A 17641-nucleotide genomic window follows, 5' to 3' on the forward strand; every position below is an offset into this window, starting at 1 on the left:
GAAATTGCGCATGCGCCCAACAAGCATGCGCGACAACCTAATCTCTTTCTGTTCAACTTCTCACTTCATAGAGATGGAGGGAGGAGCTGAAGGTTTGAAGGCAGCCCCGTAAGAAAGAGGCGGATGACCCCGTAGACCTTGGGGGTGGGGCTTCTGCGTCTTGACCCTGAACGCCTGCCGGCGATGACAGGTGAGGGCGGGAGTTTCAGGTGAAGGCAGAGGGGAGGCCAGGGATCTGACCTTTCTGTCAGTCCTGGACCCGGAGAGCCCTTGAGAAGCCCTGCCACCAGGCACTAAAAGGGCAGGAATGCCCCACCGCCGGATAGGAGGGAAGGCAGCCCTCAACCAGGAAACTTTTATTTGCTGTACATTCAAAGGTCATCTCATGCTTCCACACCAGTCCAGGCCCGTGCCCCGGAGCCCGCTCAGGCCTCAGCTCTGGCCCTGCTGCTGTCGCTGCGTATGGTCTTCCTCTTCTTCCTGCTCTTGGGGTGGTGGCGGGGAGGGCTCCTCCAGTCCTGAGGAGGACGCCAGGAGCTCCCCACTGGACCCTGTCAGGCGGAAGATCACGGGGATCTGGGCCAGGGCGGGGTTGGTCTCCTGCAGGCCCTGGATCCACTTGGCCAGTGTAGCCTGGTCATGGGCACCTGCCATACACATGGCGAAGACAGGGCCTTCTTCCACTGTTGGGAGAGACAGGCCCTCAGTTTGTGCAGGGGGACTGTAGCCCACACCCCTTCCAGGCCAAGGGCAGGGACTGGAAGCTGCCTGTTGGTTTTCTTGTGTATCCAAGTCTCCGCACAGGACATGCACTCTGCCTCAGCCGCCCAGCCCAGGCTTCACCTGTGTGATGCCTCCTGGTTCTTCAAGATTCCACCGGAAAGTCCTCCCGCTTCCCACCTGCTCCTCCCCAGAGTATAACTTGCCTGTTCCCCGTCTGGCCCTGCCCTGGTCACACTGGGTAACCAGCACAGAGGCGCTCCATGATGGAGAAATGACAGGCCCGGAGCCCCTCAGGTGTGTGTGTATTTGGGCACCTGCTAGGTCTGCCTCAACCCCATAGGCCACACCTCATCCCATGCTGTATCTGGAGTCCTGCTCATCCCAGTTTTTACCTTCATCGATGTCAAACTCGTAGTCATCCCAGCCGCCTCTCCCATACTTCAAGTCCAGCTGTATCGGGTAGTAGAGGTTCCATTCCTCTGGAATCTCCTCCACTTCCTACCCCAGGAAGGGGCGGGGGGTACAGACAGAGTCAGAGGCTCAGGATCTTGCAGCCTCCCCCCCTACCATCAGCAGAAACTGTCACTCCCACCCCAATCTGTGAACCCTCACTAGCCCTCAGGGCAGTGCCAGCCCACCCCTCACCATCTGGGCCCTTACCCTCTCCTCAGGGGGCACCAAGTCTGCTCTGAGGATGTGGTAGTAGACACATCTGTCGCGAAGCCACAGGGAGAAGGGGCCCTCAACGAAGATAGGCCGGGCGGGGTTGTGGCGGGCCAGGGCAGCCTGCTGATCGGGACTCTGGATACCTGGTGTGGCAACACGCATACCCAAGGGGCCTTGGCTGAGTCCAAAAGCCCAGGAGCCCACCCCGCAGGCCCAGTGAGAACCCAGCTGCTCTACACGCAGGGCCTTACCTACAATATGCTGCTGGGTGGGATCTGCTGTGCCCGTGGAGTCTTTGGATGAAGCCGTCTGCAAAAAAGAATAGGAGTGGAAGCTTTGGGGCTCCAGCCCCTACAAGGAACTGGGGAGAAATGGGGAAGGGGGTCCCCAGCGAATTCTGGGCCTCCTACATGTCACTCAAGCCTAACCCCTCCTCACTTGTATCCAATTCAGCCACTAACATTTCAGATGCTCACACAGCCGGAACCCTGGAGGCCACCCACCTGCATTAAAATCTGGGCTCTGCCACGGGCTGTGTGACCATGGCCAACTTGCTGTACCTGTGCCTTCGTTTCTCCCATTCAAATAGGGGTAATAACAGCACTCACTTCAGATGGTTCTAAAATGCCAAGAGTAGCCCTAACTGGTTTGGCTCAGTGGATTGGGCATTAGCCTGTCTTCCGAAGAGTCTCGGTTCGATTCTGGTCAAGGGCACGTACCTTGGTTGCAAGCTCCTCCCCAGCCCAGGCCCTGGTCAGGAGTGTGCAGGAGGCAACCAATCAATGTGTGTCTCTCACATCAATGTTTCTGTCTTTACCCCCTCTTTCACTTTAAAATATCAATGGAAAAATATCCTCAGGTGAGGATAAACAAACCAAAAAAGGGCACATATGCTTTGACTAAAGTATCTGAGAGTAGACAACTGTTGGTACACATCATCCATCCTTTCAGGTTAAAAATTCATTGGATCCGTGGGCACAAACATAGAAGAACCACCAAGCGTATTATTAAGTGAAATGGGAAAAGGCAAGATGCAGAAAGTGTGTAATGCTCTGCCACTGGAGAAACACTTTCTTTTTTTATTTTATTTATCGAGTGACATTGATAAAATTATATAGGTTTCAAGTGTACAATTCTGTGATACATCATCTGTTTACTACCCAAAGTCCAATCTTTTGTCACCATATATTTGACCCCCTTTAGGAGAAATTTTTTTAAAGTTTATTTTATTTATTTATTTTTAGTTTTTAGTTTTAGAGGGAGTCAGGGAGAGAAACATTGGCTGCCTGGGAACTGAGCCTGCAAATCAGATATGTGCCCTGACTGGAAACTGAACCTGCAACCTCTTGGTGCATGGGTCGATGCTCAGCCAACTGAGCTATACTCCTGGGCAGGAGAAATGCTTTTAAAAGTGTTTTTTGGGGGTGGAAAAAGTAAATGTTTTACTCTTGGGCCCTCTTACTGGACAACATACAGTGGGACCTTGGTTCTAGAACTGAATTCATTCCAGAAGGCTGTTTGAGAAGCTGTTGTTTGAAAATTGAATTAATCTGTTCCAGACCCCTAAATGATTCTGTTTTAACCTTTCTTGTATACAGTACATGTCTAACGTACTGTTTAATCTATAAATAAACACTACTTTTCTTAAACTTATCGAACCACTCCCTACTAGGTTTAAAGGAGTCACTTTCAGCACTTGTTCCCGGGGTGTCTTTTAAGTAGTCAGCATGCAGCATCTTTGCTTGTTCATACATCACGGCCTCTGAAATGCGGTGACTGGCTAATTGCTTTTTGGTTATCCAAATCAACAAGTTTTCCTATCTTCAATTGCCTGTGATCCTTGTTTCTTTCGCACCCTTAGCAACATTAGCTCTCTTGATGGCCTCTTTATGTTTTAAAATTGTGCTAAAATTGTTGCATTCTCTCCTTTGTTTGTTGCGGAGAGATGCTTTTTGTCATGATGAGGTAATAGTATGAAGGGACTGTCAGGTCAAAAACCAAAGTTTGGTTCGAAGTTTCGTTCAACAATCGAGACTTTTATTCTATGAACAACTAGATTGAGAATCAAATTGTTCAAGATGGGAGACATACAAGAAACAAGGTTTGACTGTATTTATACTGATTTTTCATTTTAAATTTAACATCATGCCTGGCCAGGTAGCTCAGTTAGTTAGAGCTGTCTCAATACGCCAAGGTAAAGGGGTTTGATTCCCGGTGCGAGCATATATAAGACTCAACCAATGAATGCATAAATATGTGGAACAGCAAATAGATGTTTCTCTCTCTTTTTCCCTCCCTCCTGCCCTCCCTCTAAAATCAATTTTAAAAGTTTTCAAAATTTAACACCATGGAGTTTTTAAAAAATAACATTTGATTATATATCTTTTTCTCTCATGCTAAAAATCTTGGTTCCTATCAGCAGTAATACATGCACTTATTTGACTTGCCCATCAATATATAGTGGGGTTTTTTTACATAAATAGTTTTGACATTACTACTACCATAATGCTATGGGATCAAGTTCAGGATTTCTCTGCTGATCTTGTTTCTTAGAATACATGCCACTAAAGATGGACAGTCAGATGACTGTGACTGAGAAGATTTTTTTTTCTAAGTTATGCTATCAATTAGATATTTAGCTATATCCATTTTTGTTTCAAATTTTGGTAGTTTTCCCCCCCTTTTTAAATTTTATTTTTACACATTTGCATAGGTAAAAAGCCAATCCATATTAAATAGATCCACGTCTCTCTTCCATTCCAGTTCTCTCTACCCCATCTCCTCGCCTGCCCAGAGATTATCATTTCTACCCATTTCTGACTTATCTTTGTGAAAATAGGCAAATAGGTATATGCACTTTTATATCCCCTCTCTCTCACTGAAGACAGCTGACTATACCACTGTGCATACTTCATCCTTTCATTTTGCCTTTTTCCCAAATCTCTGACTGAGGTGCCACAGTCTGCATGCACAATTTGCTCTTAATGGATACTTGGATTGTTTCCATTCTAAATCTGGGTAGTGTCAGTGATTTTATCATGCTTTCCACCTTTCTGTATGTATTTTTCATAATGAGGCAGGGGGAAATGGGATATTTATGTACACAGCTTATGCAAAAAGATAGATCTGCTTGCAAACACACAGGATCTCTCTGGAAGGGGACATGGAAGTTAATTCCTCTGGGGGAAACGGGGAGATCTCTTCACTGTGTTCTTATTTACTGTTTGGCTTTTTAAAAAATTAAGAAACGAGTTAAAAACTACCTCTGTCCTCTCTCACTTGGATGCTGCATCACCCACTATCCTACTCCCTTTGTCTTCTCCCCCCACGACCCAATTCCATCCACCTGGCTACTAGAGGGCACTTTTGAAATTGCAACTCCTTCCAGAAACATGACATCCACACCATCCCTCCTCCAGGATCTCTCCTCACCAACAGGTTCAAAAACAAGCTCTTTAACCCATCGTCCTCCTGGCCTCTTCTCCCCAACCCAGAGCCTCTGCACCAAAGGAAGACCTTTCAGCATCTCCCTGACCTTAAAGCCTGCCCCATGCTGCTCCCTCTGCCTGGAATACTCTCGCCTCTCCTGTCCTGCCTAAGCCAAGCTCACCTTCACCTCCTCCAAGAAGCCCTCCTGGTTCCCTGTCCCTTCTGGGCTACCATGGCCCCCAGGATTTCTCTATCTTAGAACCAGTGGCTCTGAGGGAAGCTGTTATCCAGGGTTGGCCTCCATGACCAGACCAATGCTGTGAGGGGCTCTCTTTGGGTCCCATGTGACCTAGCATGAGTGGGGCCCTCGGGACATGGGTGGGGATATAGAATATTTCATTCAGTCATTCAACAAACAACTGCTGAGCTTTGTGACAGACCCTGGGCTGGACCTTGGGAGACACAGGGGAAACTGAGTCAGCAATTGAGCAGCCAAACTCAGTACGACATGGTGGTCAGGAAGGGGACCCTGAGGAAGAGACAGTGCTGTTGAGACGGGAAGAATGTGAAGTCCCCAGGGAAGCGTGTTCCTGACCGAGCAAACAGCGAGTGTAAAGTGTAGAGACCCAAGGAGGGAACAGGCAGGTTGCTCAAGGAACAGAAAGGAAGGCAGATGCCTGGATTATAGTGCATGTGGGGAGGGGAGGAGGAGCAGAGGTCAGAGTCAAGCTGCGGTAAGGAGTAAAGGGGGAGCCCAGCCCAGGGTGGAATGGACAGGGGTGAATACCTGGTAGACGGTGACCCTGGCGCTGAGGTCAGGCTCTATGTGTCGCAGACCCAACACGGCCAGGTCCACAGGGTCCTTGGGCAGGTCCCGGGGTACAGGGAAGGGGTTGATGTTCTTGAAGCGGGAGAACCACAGCTTCATGCGCACGAACTTGAGCATGGGGTAGCTTTTGCGCCCAAATATCTGAACCAGCAGGAACTCGGTCTCCTTGTTGGGCATCACCCCTGTGCCAGGTGGATGGCAGCAGAGCCTCAGGGAGAGGGCAGAGAGGGGAGACATGGGAGACAGAGGCCAGTAGAGGAGCCCGGGACCAAGAGGAAATTATGGCAAGGACCAGATGGAAAGAGCAAGAAATAGGGAGAACAGACGTCAGGGAATTGATGCCAGAGGGCAGAATCCGAGAGAATTTAAAGGAAAAGTCAGAGGGAGAGAGGAAAGGGATGAGAGCCAAAGAGAGATTTGAGAGAGACGGGGGAGGGGAGCAGGCAGGCAGACAGGACACACATCAGAGCCACAGAGGGATGTAGGGGCCCAGACCCAGCAGCAGGAGGCAGCCACTCCCCCACCCTGGGCCTGCTGGCCTCACCGTGGTTCTCCATCTGCTCCAGGACAGCAAGCCCGCACTCCTGCTGCCGTGGGTAGTGGACGAAGATTTTCTGGAAGACGTTGCGAGGCCGGAAGACCTCCTTGGGGAAGACGTCAAGCAGCAGGTTGTAGACAGCCAGGTCCTTTTCAACGCCGTAGTCCCGCATCTTGCGCAGGGCAAGGTAGATGAAGTCGACGTGGCCCCGCTTGTGCACGTTGTGCTGCCCAAAGTTCTGCACAGCTCGCACAAAGCTGGCTTTGTCCCGGGCCCCATCTGGCGCTGGCCTAAACAGCTCTTCGTGGGGTGACAGGGGCTTGGCAGGCTGCCGCAGGGGCTCAGGTGGCCTCGGGACCAGAGATGAGTCAGAGCTGTGGGTGGCTACACTGCAGTGGAGGCCTCGAGGGACCTGGGAGGGTACCTGGGGACAGAGAACCACTGCTGGAATCTGCTACCTCCCAGTGCCCCTCGGGGAATGCCAGGCTTGCTCTTTCCTGGGGAAGATGCCAGTGGGCATCCCTAAAGGCTTCTGAGGAGGTAAGCTGTGGTTCCAAATCCAAGATCAACCACCATCACAGACTATGAGAACACAATGGGAAAACCTCCTCGGAGACAATTTGACAATATTCACGAGGACAAACACACCCCTTCTGTCACAGCAATCCTGCACCTGCTATTTAAATCTGACATCTCTAAACACACCTGCACCACACGACTGTGCATCCGCCATGTCAGTGGAAATGGCCCCAGTGTGCATCAGCAAGGAAATGTTAAAGCAAATGGCTATGAACTTGGACAAGAAGCACATCTGCTGCTCTAAGACACGCTGAGGAGGTCTTGTGTTACTTGGATGATCTTCAAGGTATATCATTAAATTAAAAAAAGCTTGGAATACTATGCTGCTCTAAAAAGGAAGGAACTCTTACCATTTGCAACGTCATGGATGGAACTGGAGAGCATTATGCTAAGTGAAATAAGCCAGTCAATGAAGGAAAAATACCACATGATCTCACTCATTCATGAATAATAGAGACCATTATAAACTTTTGAACAATAATAGATACAGAGGCAGAGCTGCCTCAAACAGATTGTCAAACTGCAGCGGGAAGGCCGGGGAGGGTTGCGGGGCAGAAGGTAGGGGGGTAAGAGATCAACTAAAGGACTTGTATGCATGCATATAAGCATAACCAGTGGACATAAGACATTGGGGGGTAGGGGAGGCTAGGGGACTGTCTAGGGCGGGGGGATAAAATGGACACATATGTAATACCCTTTGTAATACTTTAAGCAATAAAAAAAAAAAAAAAAAAAAAAAAAGCAGAGTATGAAACTGTTTTAGAGTAGGTTCCCATATGCATAAAAAAAAAAAAAAAAAGAATCCCTGCCCTACCCAGTTTGGCTCAGTGGATAGAGCGTTGGCCTGCGGACTGAAGGGTCCCAGGTTCCATTCTGGCCAAGGGCACATGCCTGGGTTGCGGGCTTGATCCCCAGTAGGGGACATGCAGGATGCAGCCTATCAATGATTCTCTCTCATCATTGATGTTTCTATCTCTCTATCCCTCTCCCTTCCTCTCTAAAATCAATAAAAATATATTTTAAAAAATCCCCAAACTTACATACAGTAGATCATCATTATTTGTGGATTCCATATTTCCGAATTTGCCTACTTGCTAAAATTGATGTGTAATCCCCAAGTCAGTACTCCCTCATGGCACTTTCCTGGTCTTTCGTGGACATATGTGGCTGAGGTTGAACAAGATGATGCTCTGCCTTCTTGTCTTGGCTCTCATACTGTCACGAGTCCTTTCAGAGGCTTACTTAGTGCATGTTTCTCACATCTTTTTGTTGGTGATTTTGCTACTGAAAATGGTCCCCAAACGTGGCACAGAGTGCTGCTTAGCGCTCCTACATACAAGAAGCCTTTGCTGTTGCTTACAGAAAAAACACATGTGTTAGATAAGCTTCATTTAGGCATAAGTTATAGTGCTGTTGATTGTGAGTTCAATGTTAATTAATCAACAATATATATTAAATAAGGTCCCTTTAAACAGAAATATGCATACAATAAGGTTACGTAATGATTGGTTGAGGAAAATGTGACAAGAGGCTCACAGGAACCCTACCTCATACTTCACCTGGGAGCAAAGGTTTAGTAATCGCTAATTCAATGTATGCAGCAATTTTATAGACCATAATACTGTGAGTAATGAGAAGTAACTAAATGGATATACATACTTTGCATCTATGAAATATGTTTGGGAGGAAATATAATAAACACGTGAAATCTCTTGCCTCTAGAGCAGTGGTTCTCAACCTTCCTGATGCCGCGACCCTTTAATACAGTTCCTCATGTTGTGGTGACCCCCAACCATAAAATTATTTTCGTTGCTACTTCATAATTGTAATTTTGCTACTGTTATGAATCGTCATGTAAATATCTGATATGCAGGATGTATTTTCATTGTTACAAATTGAACATAATTAAAGCATAGTGATTAATCACAAAAACAATATGTAATTATATATGTGTTTTCCGATGGTCTTAGGCGACCCCTGTGAAAGGGTTGTTCGACCCCCCAAGGGGTCGCGACCCACAGGTTGAGAACTGCTGCTCTAGAGCTAAGTGGTGGCCAGACAGGAAGACAGACCCTTGTCGTGATGCAGCCTCAGAACTTTTAGAATTTTGGGAGGAACCAAGATGGCGGCAAAGGTAAATGCTGGTACTCACTGCCTCCCACAACCACATCAAAATTACAACTAAAATACAGAACCATCATTCAGAACCGCCTGAAAGCTGGTTGAATGGAAGTCCTACAACTAGAGAGTAAAGAAGAAAGCACGTTGAGACTGGTAGGAGGGGTGGAGGTGTGGAATGGGCTGGTCCAACACCCACATGTGGCGTTTTTTTATTCCAGAGGGAGATCATCCCTGCAGAGGCCGCTGTGAGGAGCAAAGGGTCCCTGCTCAACACCACACCCCCCGACTCAGGGTCCCAGAGCTCGGAAGAGAAGTCCCTGTAACTTTGAGCTGTAAAAACCAGCAGGGATTGTGGCTGAGGGACACGGAGGCTGCCGGAGACCCAGATGTCCCTCTTAAAGGGCCGGGCATGAACTTACTTGGACTCGATACCTCTGAGCTCCAGTGCCAGGAGGCTTTGGGGGACCCAGATATATATGGGGAGGAACTGGATTGTCTGGCATCTTCTATCAGACGGAGGTGCTCACAGGGGTCATTATTCCTATGCCAAGACCTCCCCCGTCCCAGGGCTGACTGGCAACCATATCTGAGTTCCCAACACTGTTTGCTTCACCCTGGTGATTCCCTGAGACCTGGCCCCATCCAATTGGCAGCCCTACCCAAGCCGTTGGCAGAAGCTTTTCCACATGAATGGTCTGTCCTGGCTCAAGCTTGAACTCTGCTGAAATATCTCAAACAAGCCACAGCTGGTGTCAGAGTGCCCCATACCTATCAATAAAAGGCCCAAGCCTCAGCACCAGCACCAGTCTGCCTTGCTTCACAGCTGGGCCTCACCTGGACACTTGTAAACCCAAAACAAATAGGAGAAATCTGCAGATCTCTCTCTAGCTCCTGCCAGGTGGCCCCAGGCAGTGACTGACCTCCTGGGAGGCCCCAAAGCCAGTGCACCCAGTAGACAGCTCTGACCATACAGATTACAACTCTACACATCCATAAGCGACACACTCAAGGGGCAGACTCAGTGAGCACCAAAGCCCCACTGAAGCAAGTCCTGCTCCACAGGGGTGTCTCCTGCACAGCAGCTCTCCCACTGAAGTCGCAGCTGGTCCCCACAGCCAATTGGCCTGGAGGTCAACTCCTCCCAGTGACGCCAACAGGAATCAAGGCTCAACTACAACAAGGCTATACACACAGCCCACACGGGTGCACCTAGATGACCAGATCAGGTCACTGGGGAGGCTAAGCCACTGGGTCCTATAGGACACCCACTACACAAGGCCACTCTGAAAACTCCAGGAGACATAGCAGCTCTCCAAAATGAGAGACAAAGAAACATGTCACAAATGAAAGAAATGGAAGAAAGCAAACTACTGGATACAGAGTTCAAAACCATGGTTATAAGGTTACTCAAGGATCTTCATGAAACCTTCAAGGGACTTGGTGAGACTTTCTAGGATCTTAGTGAGAATGTCAAAGACATGGAAAGGACCAGTCAGAAATTAAGCATACATTAACTGAAATAAAGAATAATTTACAGGGATTCAACAGTGGACAGCTGCCTACATTTGTCAGTAAAGTTTTATTGGAACACAGCCATGCTCATTCATTATGTCTGGCTTGTGACAGAGTTGAACAGCTGTGATGAAGCTTCTGTGTCCTGCAAAGCCAAAAATACTTAACTCTATGACCCTTTACAAAAAATTGTGCCGAACCCTGCTTTAGATGATAAACAACAAATTTCTTATTTTTATTTGGACTGAATGTTTACTGAGTATTCTTATGTTCCAGGCATTGTTGAGCACTGACTGCACCCTTTTACAGATGAAGAAACTGAGGCCCAGTGGGGTGAAGTGGGATGCTGGTGTCACACAGCTGCCGAGCAGCAGAGCTGGGCCTGGAGTCTCTTCTCTGCCGCCCCCACAGCCATCCTGAAGTCTTGCTTACATAAGGTGATGTAAAACAAATAAACAGACATTCATTTAAAGTGAAAGTGTAGGCAAACAGTACTACAAGTGGTATGTGCATCAGGAAAAAATCGAAAAGGAAGCTCTAGAATACCCAAAGAAGTGTAACCGCAAAGGAGATCATCTAAATTAAATGCATAGCAAAGGGCCTGGCACAGAGAAAGGGCTCAGTAAGAGAGCTTTTAACAGTATCACCACCATCACCATTGTTGTTTCAGTCTATGGCCATTGATTGCCTTGGGTCATCACTTTGGATAAGGGATGGAAGTTCAATTTTCTGCCCACATCCTTATAGGTGGATGTAGGAGGTATCCAGAGTCACCACTCAAATCTGGTTGGCTCATACATCCTTATTTTCAAATTCCCCCTCATACCTGTGGGCACCAGCACTTTTTAAAATAAATAAGAAACATTCAATTGGCCCTCAGAGCAGACAGGCCAGCCCAGACACCACCCCCACCCCACCCCACCCCCCCCACCCCCCCCCTACCCGCCAGCTGCCTTCATTGGGTGGATTCTGAAGGGCTTGGGAGCAAATCCTAGGCCTGCCTGCCTCCGTCCCTCCCTCCCTCCACCCTGATGACTGCTTGGTTGGCAGTTACCTGAGAGAAGGGGGCTCCCGTGAGGGCAGCACCACAGATGCCTCTCCAGCCCCGAGAGAGGCCCCGAGCCAGCATGATGGCTTGGGCCCAGCTCCTGCCTCTGCTTGTTGGACAGCCACCTGGACAAGGGAGAAGAGACAGCATCAGCTTGGCACCCCACCTGCTAATGGAGATGAGACCTCACTCTTGGCAGAGGCCACATTCCAGACTGCATAGCTAACTCACCAGCCCCACTGCTTCCTCATCCACAGGATGGAGCTTAAATGACTGTTATAATCAAGGGTCCTTGCTTCACTATCTAGAGAAATTTGCTGCAATGGTTCCCCACCCTCCCTCCCAGGTCTTTTTTATTAATTTTATTTTTTTTAATCCTCTTCAGAGGATATGTTTTTATTGATTTTAGAGAGAGAGGGAGAAAAACATTGATGTAGGAGAAACATTGATCGGTTGCCTCTTGTACATGTCCCAACTGGGGATTGAACCTGCAATCTAGGTATGTGCCCTGACTAGAATCTGGGAAAGGCCCTATGAGGTCATTTCTTAACTTTAGTCACATACCATACAGTCCACCCTTTTAAAATATAAAGTTCTGGGGGGAAAAGGGGAACATATGTAAAACTTTCAACAGTAAAGTTTTAATTTTTAAAATAGTATAAAGTTCAATCTTTTTTTTTTTTAAGTATATTCAGAGTTGTGCAATCAGCACTGTAATTTTAGAACATTCTTGTCACGCTGAAAACAAAACCTAATGAAAACAAAAACATTAACTATCACCCTGATTTCCTTTCATCCTCAACCCTAGACAACCAATAATCTACCATCTCTATAAATTTGCCTACTCTGGGCATGTCATATAAATGGAATCATACGATATACGTATGTTCTTTTGTGGCTAGCACCTTTCATTTAGCATGTGTCCAAGGTTTATCCATGTTGTAACATGTATCCGACTTCATCCCTTTTAGTTACCAAAACATTTCCATTGTCTAGATGTTTTATTTATCCCTTCATCAACGGATGGACATTTGGCTTGTTCCCACTCTTTTACTATAACTAATGCTGCTATGAACACCCATGTAGAAGCTTTCGTGTGAACATGTGTTTACACTTCTCTTGGGTCTACACTTAGAAGTCATGTTGCGGGGATATATGGTAACTCTACTTAACATTTTGAGGAGCCCCTGAAACTTTTCCAAAGTAGCTCCATTTTACATTCCCACCAGCACTGTGTAAGGGTCCCAATGTCTTCACGTCCTTGCCAGCACTTACTGTCTTTTTGACTAGACATCCTGGTGAGTGTGAAGTGGTAGCTCCTTGGGGTTTGGATTTGCATTTCCCTAATGATTAATGATGCTGAGCATCTTTTCATGTGCTTATTGGCCATTGTGTATCTTCGTTGGAGAAATGTCTATTTAAATGCTTTGTCCATTTTTAAAAAATGGGTTCTCTTTTTCATTATTGAGTTGTAAGAGTTCTTTAAATATCCTGGATAACAGACCCTTATGATTTAAAAATAATTTCTCCCATTCTTTGGGTTTTCTTTGCACTTGTTATCATTGCAGCACAAGTTTTAAATTGTGATGAAGTCCAATTAACGTTTTTCTTTTATAGCTCTGCTTTTGATGTTGTATCTAAAAAAACACGCCGAACCAAGGTTATAAAGATTTACCTCTCTCTTTCTTCTAAGACTTTTAGCTCTTACATTTAGGTCTATGATCCACTTGGAATTTGTGTGAATTGTGTGGCAAAGGGGTTCACTTCATGTGGATATCCAGTTGTCCTAGGCCTGTTTGTTGAAGAGACTATTTTTCCTTCATTTTATTGTCTTAGCACTCTTGGTGAAAATCAATTGACCATAAATGTAAGGGTTTATTTCTGGGCTCTCAATTCTATTCCACTGATCCATGTTGAACCTTATACCAGTACTACAGTTTTGGTTATTATAGTTTTCTAACTCAGGAACTGTAAGTCCAACTTTGTCCTTCTTTTATAAGATTGTTTTGGTTATTCCTGGTTTTAGAATCAGCTGTCAATTTCTGTGAAAAGCCAGAGGGATTCTGATAGGGATGTACTGACTCTGTAGATTGATTTGGGGACTATTGTAGCTGAATAATAATGTGAAGTCTCCTGATCCACACATGGGCTATGTCTCTATTTATTTATTTATTATCACCATTTATTTAGATCTTTAATTGCAACAATGTTTTATAGTTTTCAGTCTTGTATTTCTTTTGTTAAATTTATTTATATTTCATTCATTTTTTAAAATATGTATTTTTTTATTTTTAGAAAACATGGATGCGAGAGTGACACATCAGCTGCCTCCTGCACACCCCCTACTGGGGATCAAACCTGGGCGTGGGCCCTGACTGGAATGGAACCACTGACCTCTTGGTTCACAGGTCACCACTCAACCTCTAAGTCACACCGGCTGGGCTTAATTTTGTTTCTGTACTGTTCATTGCTAGTATATAGAAATAGAATTTATTTATTTTTGTTAATCCTCACCCGAGGATATTTTTTACCACTGATTTTTAGAGAGTGGAAGGGAGGGGGGGAGAGAGAGAGAAACATCTATGTGAGAGATACATGGAATGGTTGCCTCCTGCACACTCCCAGACCAGAGCCTGGTATCAAGCCTGCAACTGTGGTTCGTGCCCTTGATCGGAATCAAACCTGAGACTCTTCACTCCAAGGGCTGATGCTCTGTGTACTAGGCAAAACCAACTAGGGGGAAATGAAATTTATTTTTACTTTGATCTTGTATACTGCAACTTTGCACAACTCACTTATTAGCTCTAATAGCTTTCTATTGGATTCCTTAGGATTTTCTATATACAATATCATGTCTTCTGAAAATAGAAACAGATTTACTTCTTTCTTTCTAATCTGAATGTCTTTTATTTCCTTTTCCTGCCCAAGTGCCCTTGCTGGAACCTTCAGTACAATGTTGAATAGAAGTGGCAAGAGCCGCTTCCATGTGCTTCTCTTGATTTTAAGGGAAAAGCATCCAGTCTTTCATCAATGTGAGCTGTGGGTTTTTCATAGACGTCCTTTATCAGGTTGAGGAAATATTGAGTGTTATTATCAGAAAGGGTATTGGATTTTGTCAAATGCTTTTTGTTGCATCTATTAAAATAATCGTGTGACTTTTGTCTTTTATACATTAACTGATTTTCAGATTTTAAATTAACCTTGCATTTCTGGGATAAATTCCACATATAATCCTTTTTATGTGTTACTAAAATTTGGTTTGTTAGTATTCTGTTGAAGATTTTTGTGTCCATATTCATAAGAAATACTGGTCTGTAGTTTTCTTTTCGTGCTTGTTTGGTTTGGTATCAGGCAATGCTGGCCCCATAAAATGAACTGGGAAGTATTAGATCATCCTCAGCATTAAAATTTCTCTAGCATCTCCCATCTTGACATGAAGTCTCCCTCCAGCCTGTTTCACATCTCTGCTCCCTTTACAAAAAAGTTTTATCCTGAGAGGTGTCTACATACTATACTCCACTTATTCCAACCTGGCCGCTGCCCCCACCACTCCACTAACCCCACCCTTGATGGTTTATACTTACCAAAGCCAGTGATGACTTCTCAGAGGCATGTGGCACTGGTGAGACCCTCCTCCCACCTGCTTGACACTATTGATTTTCTTCCGAGCACCCAGGCCTGTTTCTCACTTAGTCAGCAAGACCCACTTCCTTCTCTAAAGTTTGCAATGTCTGAAAACGTGACTGGGCAGACAAATCACTGGGATCTTGTTAAAAGGCAGATTCTGAATCAACAGCTCTGGGGGGGAGCCAGACTCCGGCTGCTTATCTAACAAGCTTCCCCAGAGAGCCTGGTGCTGCCGGTCTGGAGACCACACTTTGAGTAACCGGGCTGCAGAATCCCACATTCCGGATTTGTCTGTCTACTACCCTGAGGTGTCATTCAGCTTGCTCCTCTCCTCGTCTTTGTATTCCTGTAGGCAGCTCTAATGGTTCCCAAACTTTGTTCACGTTAGAGTCATCTAGGAAGCTTTTAAAAATCCCCATGCCCAGATATATTAAATCAGAATACCTAGAGGCAGGGCCTAGGCACCAGCATTTTAGCACACTCCAATGACTCTCACACGCAGCTAAGATTAAGACCCTAATTTATTATTTTATTTTATTAAATATATTTTTATTGATTTCAGAGAGGAAGGGAAAGGGAGAGAGAGAGAGATAGAAACATCAATGATGAGAGAGAATCATTGATCGGTTGCCTCCTGCAAGCCCCACACTGGGGATCGAGCCCACAATCCGGGCACATGCCCTTGACCAGAATTGAACCCAGGACCCTTCAGGCTGACGCTCTATCCACTGAGCTAAACCAGCTAGGGCAAGACCCCAATATACACGTTGGCCACTCAAAGTGTGTTTCAGGGATCAGCTGCATTGGTATCATCATCTGGGAGTTTACTAGAAATGCAGAATCTCAGCCCTAACCCAGACCTACTGAATCAGAGTCTGCATTTAACCAGTGTCCAGGTTTCTTTGTGTGTTAAATTCTGAGAAATGATGATCTACGTGCTGATGGATCCAAATGTTTATCGCCTAAGCTCCAGCTTTCATACCTAACTGCCACTCTGGCATATACCCAGCTGTCTCAAACTTAATTTGCGCCAAGCTGATATCCCTGCTTAAACTTGTTTCCTCCCCATTCCTGGCCAATGACACCACCAATTCCTAGTCATTCAGGCCTAAAACCTAGGAGTCATTGCTGAATCCACTGTACCCTTCATGCCCCCATTTAATCCATTAGGTAATTCTGGTGACTACTTCCACACCGACCCCAAGTGCATACATTTCCCTCCATCTGCAGGCCAGCACCCCCACGACCTCTCTCCCAGCCTCCCATGTCTTCCCTTATGCGCCCCCAGTCAGTTCTCCCCACCTTGACCATAGGGAGCTTTAAAAAATGTGAACTAGCCTGGCCAGGGTAGCTCAGTGGCCTAGTATCGACCTGTGAACCAGGAGGTCACAGTTCGATTCCCGGTCAGGGCACACGCGGGGGTTGTGGCCTCGATCCCCAGTGTGGGACGAGCAGGAGGCAGCTGATCAATGATTCTCTCTCATCATTGATGTTTCTATATCTTTCTCTCCCTTCCTCTCTAAAATCAATAAAATTATTAAAAAAATAAAAAGTAAATAAAATAAAACGTGAACTGAATTCAGTGTTCTCTGCCTAAAATTAATGATACATCACACGTAAGATAAAATCTGCCAGGGACCACTCCTCCAAACTCAACTCTTACAACCCCAGCTACACTGTTTCTTAAACAAGGTAAATGTATCCTGGTCTCAGAACCTTCGCGCTTGCTTTTCCTTCTGTTTGGACATTTCTTCCCCCAGGTCAGGCCACAGCTCGCTGCGGTCATTCAGGCCTATGTTCTAAGGAAAGAAAGGCCTGTCCTGACAGCAGCCTCACTCCCTGTTCGAAGCCCCCGCACCCCGATGAATGCATTTTTAGCAACTACTGGCATCGGAAACCACCCTGCTCCCCAGGAGATGGAGGATTTGTCCTGCCTTCCTCACTGCTGCGGCTCCAGCACCGGGGACAACACCTGGTCTACGGCAGGTGCCTAACAAGGCCACCGGAACGGACAGAACCAAGTTTCCACAAACTCTAACCTGTAAACCTGAAGCCCGCGGCGGGGTGTACCTACAGCAGCTCTGCGGCGGGCCGCCGGGAGCCGGGGGTCGCTGGGAGACACAGGCGCACGCGGGCTCGAGTTCCGGCCGAGCGGCCCCCCTGCGGCGTGCGCGCTGGAGACAGCCTCACCCTCTCGGAGCCTCGGCTGTCTCATCTGCAAAACGGAAAATTCAAGACCTGAGCAGGCAGCGCACGGAGAGCAAGCGGCCTTCCCCGGCGCGTCTCCGCCCGCCCCGCCTCGCAGAGGTCACGGTGCCCTGGCCCAGCCGCCGGGTCCCGCTGGCGCCGCCCTCCCGCGCCGCCGGCCCAGAACGGGCCGCTCCGGAGCCCCGCAGCTCGCGCTCGCCTCCCCACCCACAACCTACCTACGAACGCGGGCGGCCGCCGACTCTGAGCCACGGCCATCTGGCCGCTGGGCGCCGCCATGTTGCCCAGAGGGCTTCCGGGTCACGGGCCGCCAGGAAGACAGCCAATCAAGAACGCGGGTTTAGGGAGGTCCCGCCCCAAA

At 47.0% G+C, this 17641-nt stretch overlaps 1 protein-coding gene across 1 annotated transcript; it reads right to left on the minus strand.

The window, feature by feature from the left end:
• Positions 1 to 341: 341 nt before the first annotated feature.
• On the minus strand, positions 342 to 17632 carry ECSIT (ECSIT signaling integrator). Its single transcript, XM_036314387.1, is given in 10 exon segments — positions 342 to 683; positions 1116 to 1221; positions 1384 to 1532; positions 1641 to 1698; positions 5606 to 5829; positions 6192 to 6609; positions 11452 to 11570; positions 17112 to 17130; positions 17132 to 17287; positions 17499 to 17632. Coding segments are annotated over 9 exon segments (1500 nt in total). The 5' UTR covers positions 17499 to 17632; the 3' UTR covers positions 342 to 432.
• Between the last annotated feature and the right edge of the window lie 9 nt (positions 17633 to 17641).

This window comes from Myotis myotis, unplaced genomic scaffold, assembly GCF_014108235.1.
Source record: "Myotis myotis isolate mMyoMyo1 unplaced genomic scaffold, mMyoMyo1.p scaffold_m19_p_6, whole genome shotgun sequence".
Taxonomy (NCBI): domain Eukaryota; kingdom Metazoa; phylum Chordata; class Mammalia; order Chiroptera; family Vespertilionidae; genus Myotis; species Myotis myotis.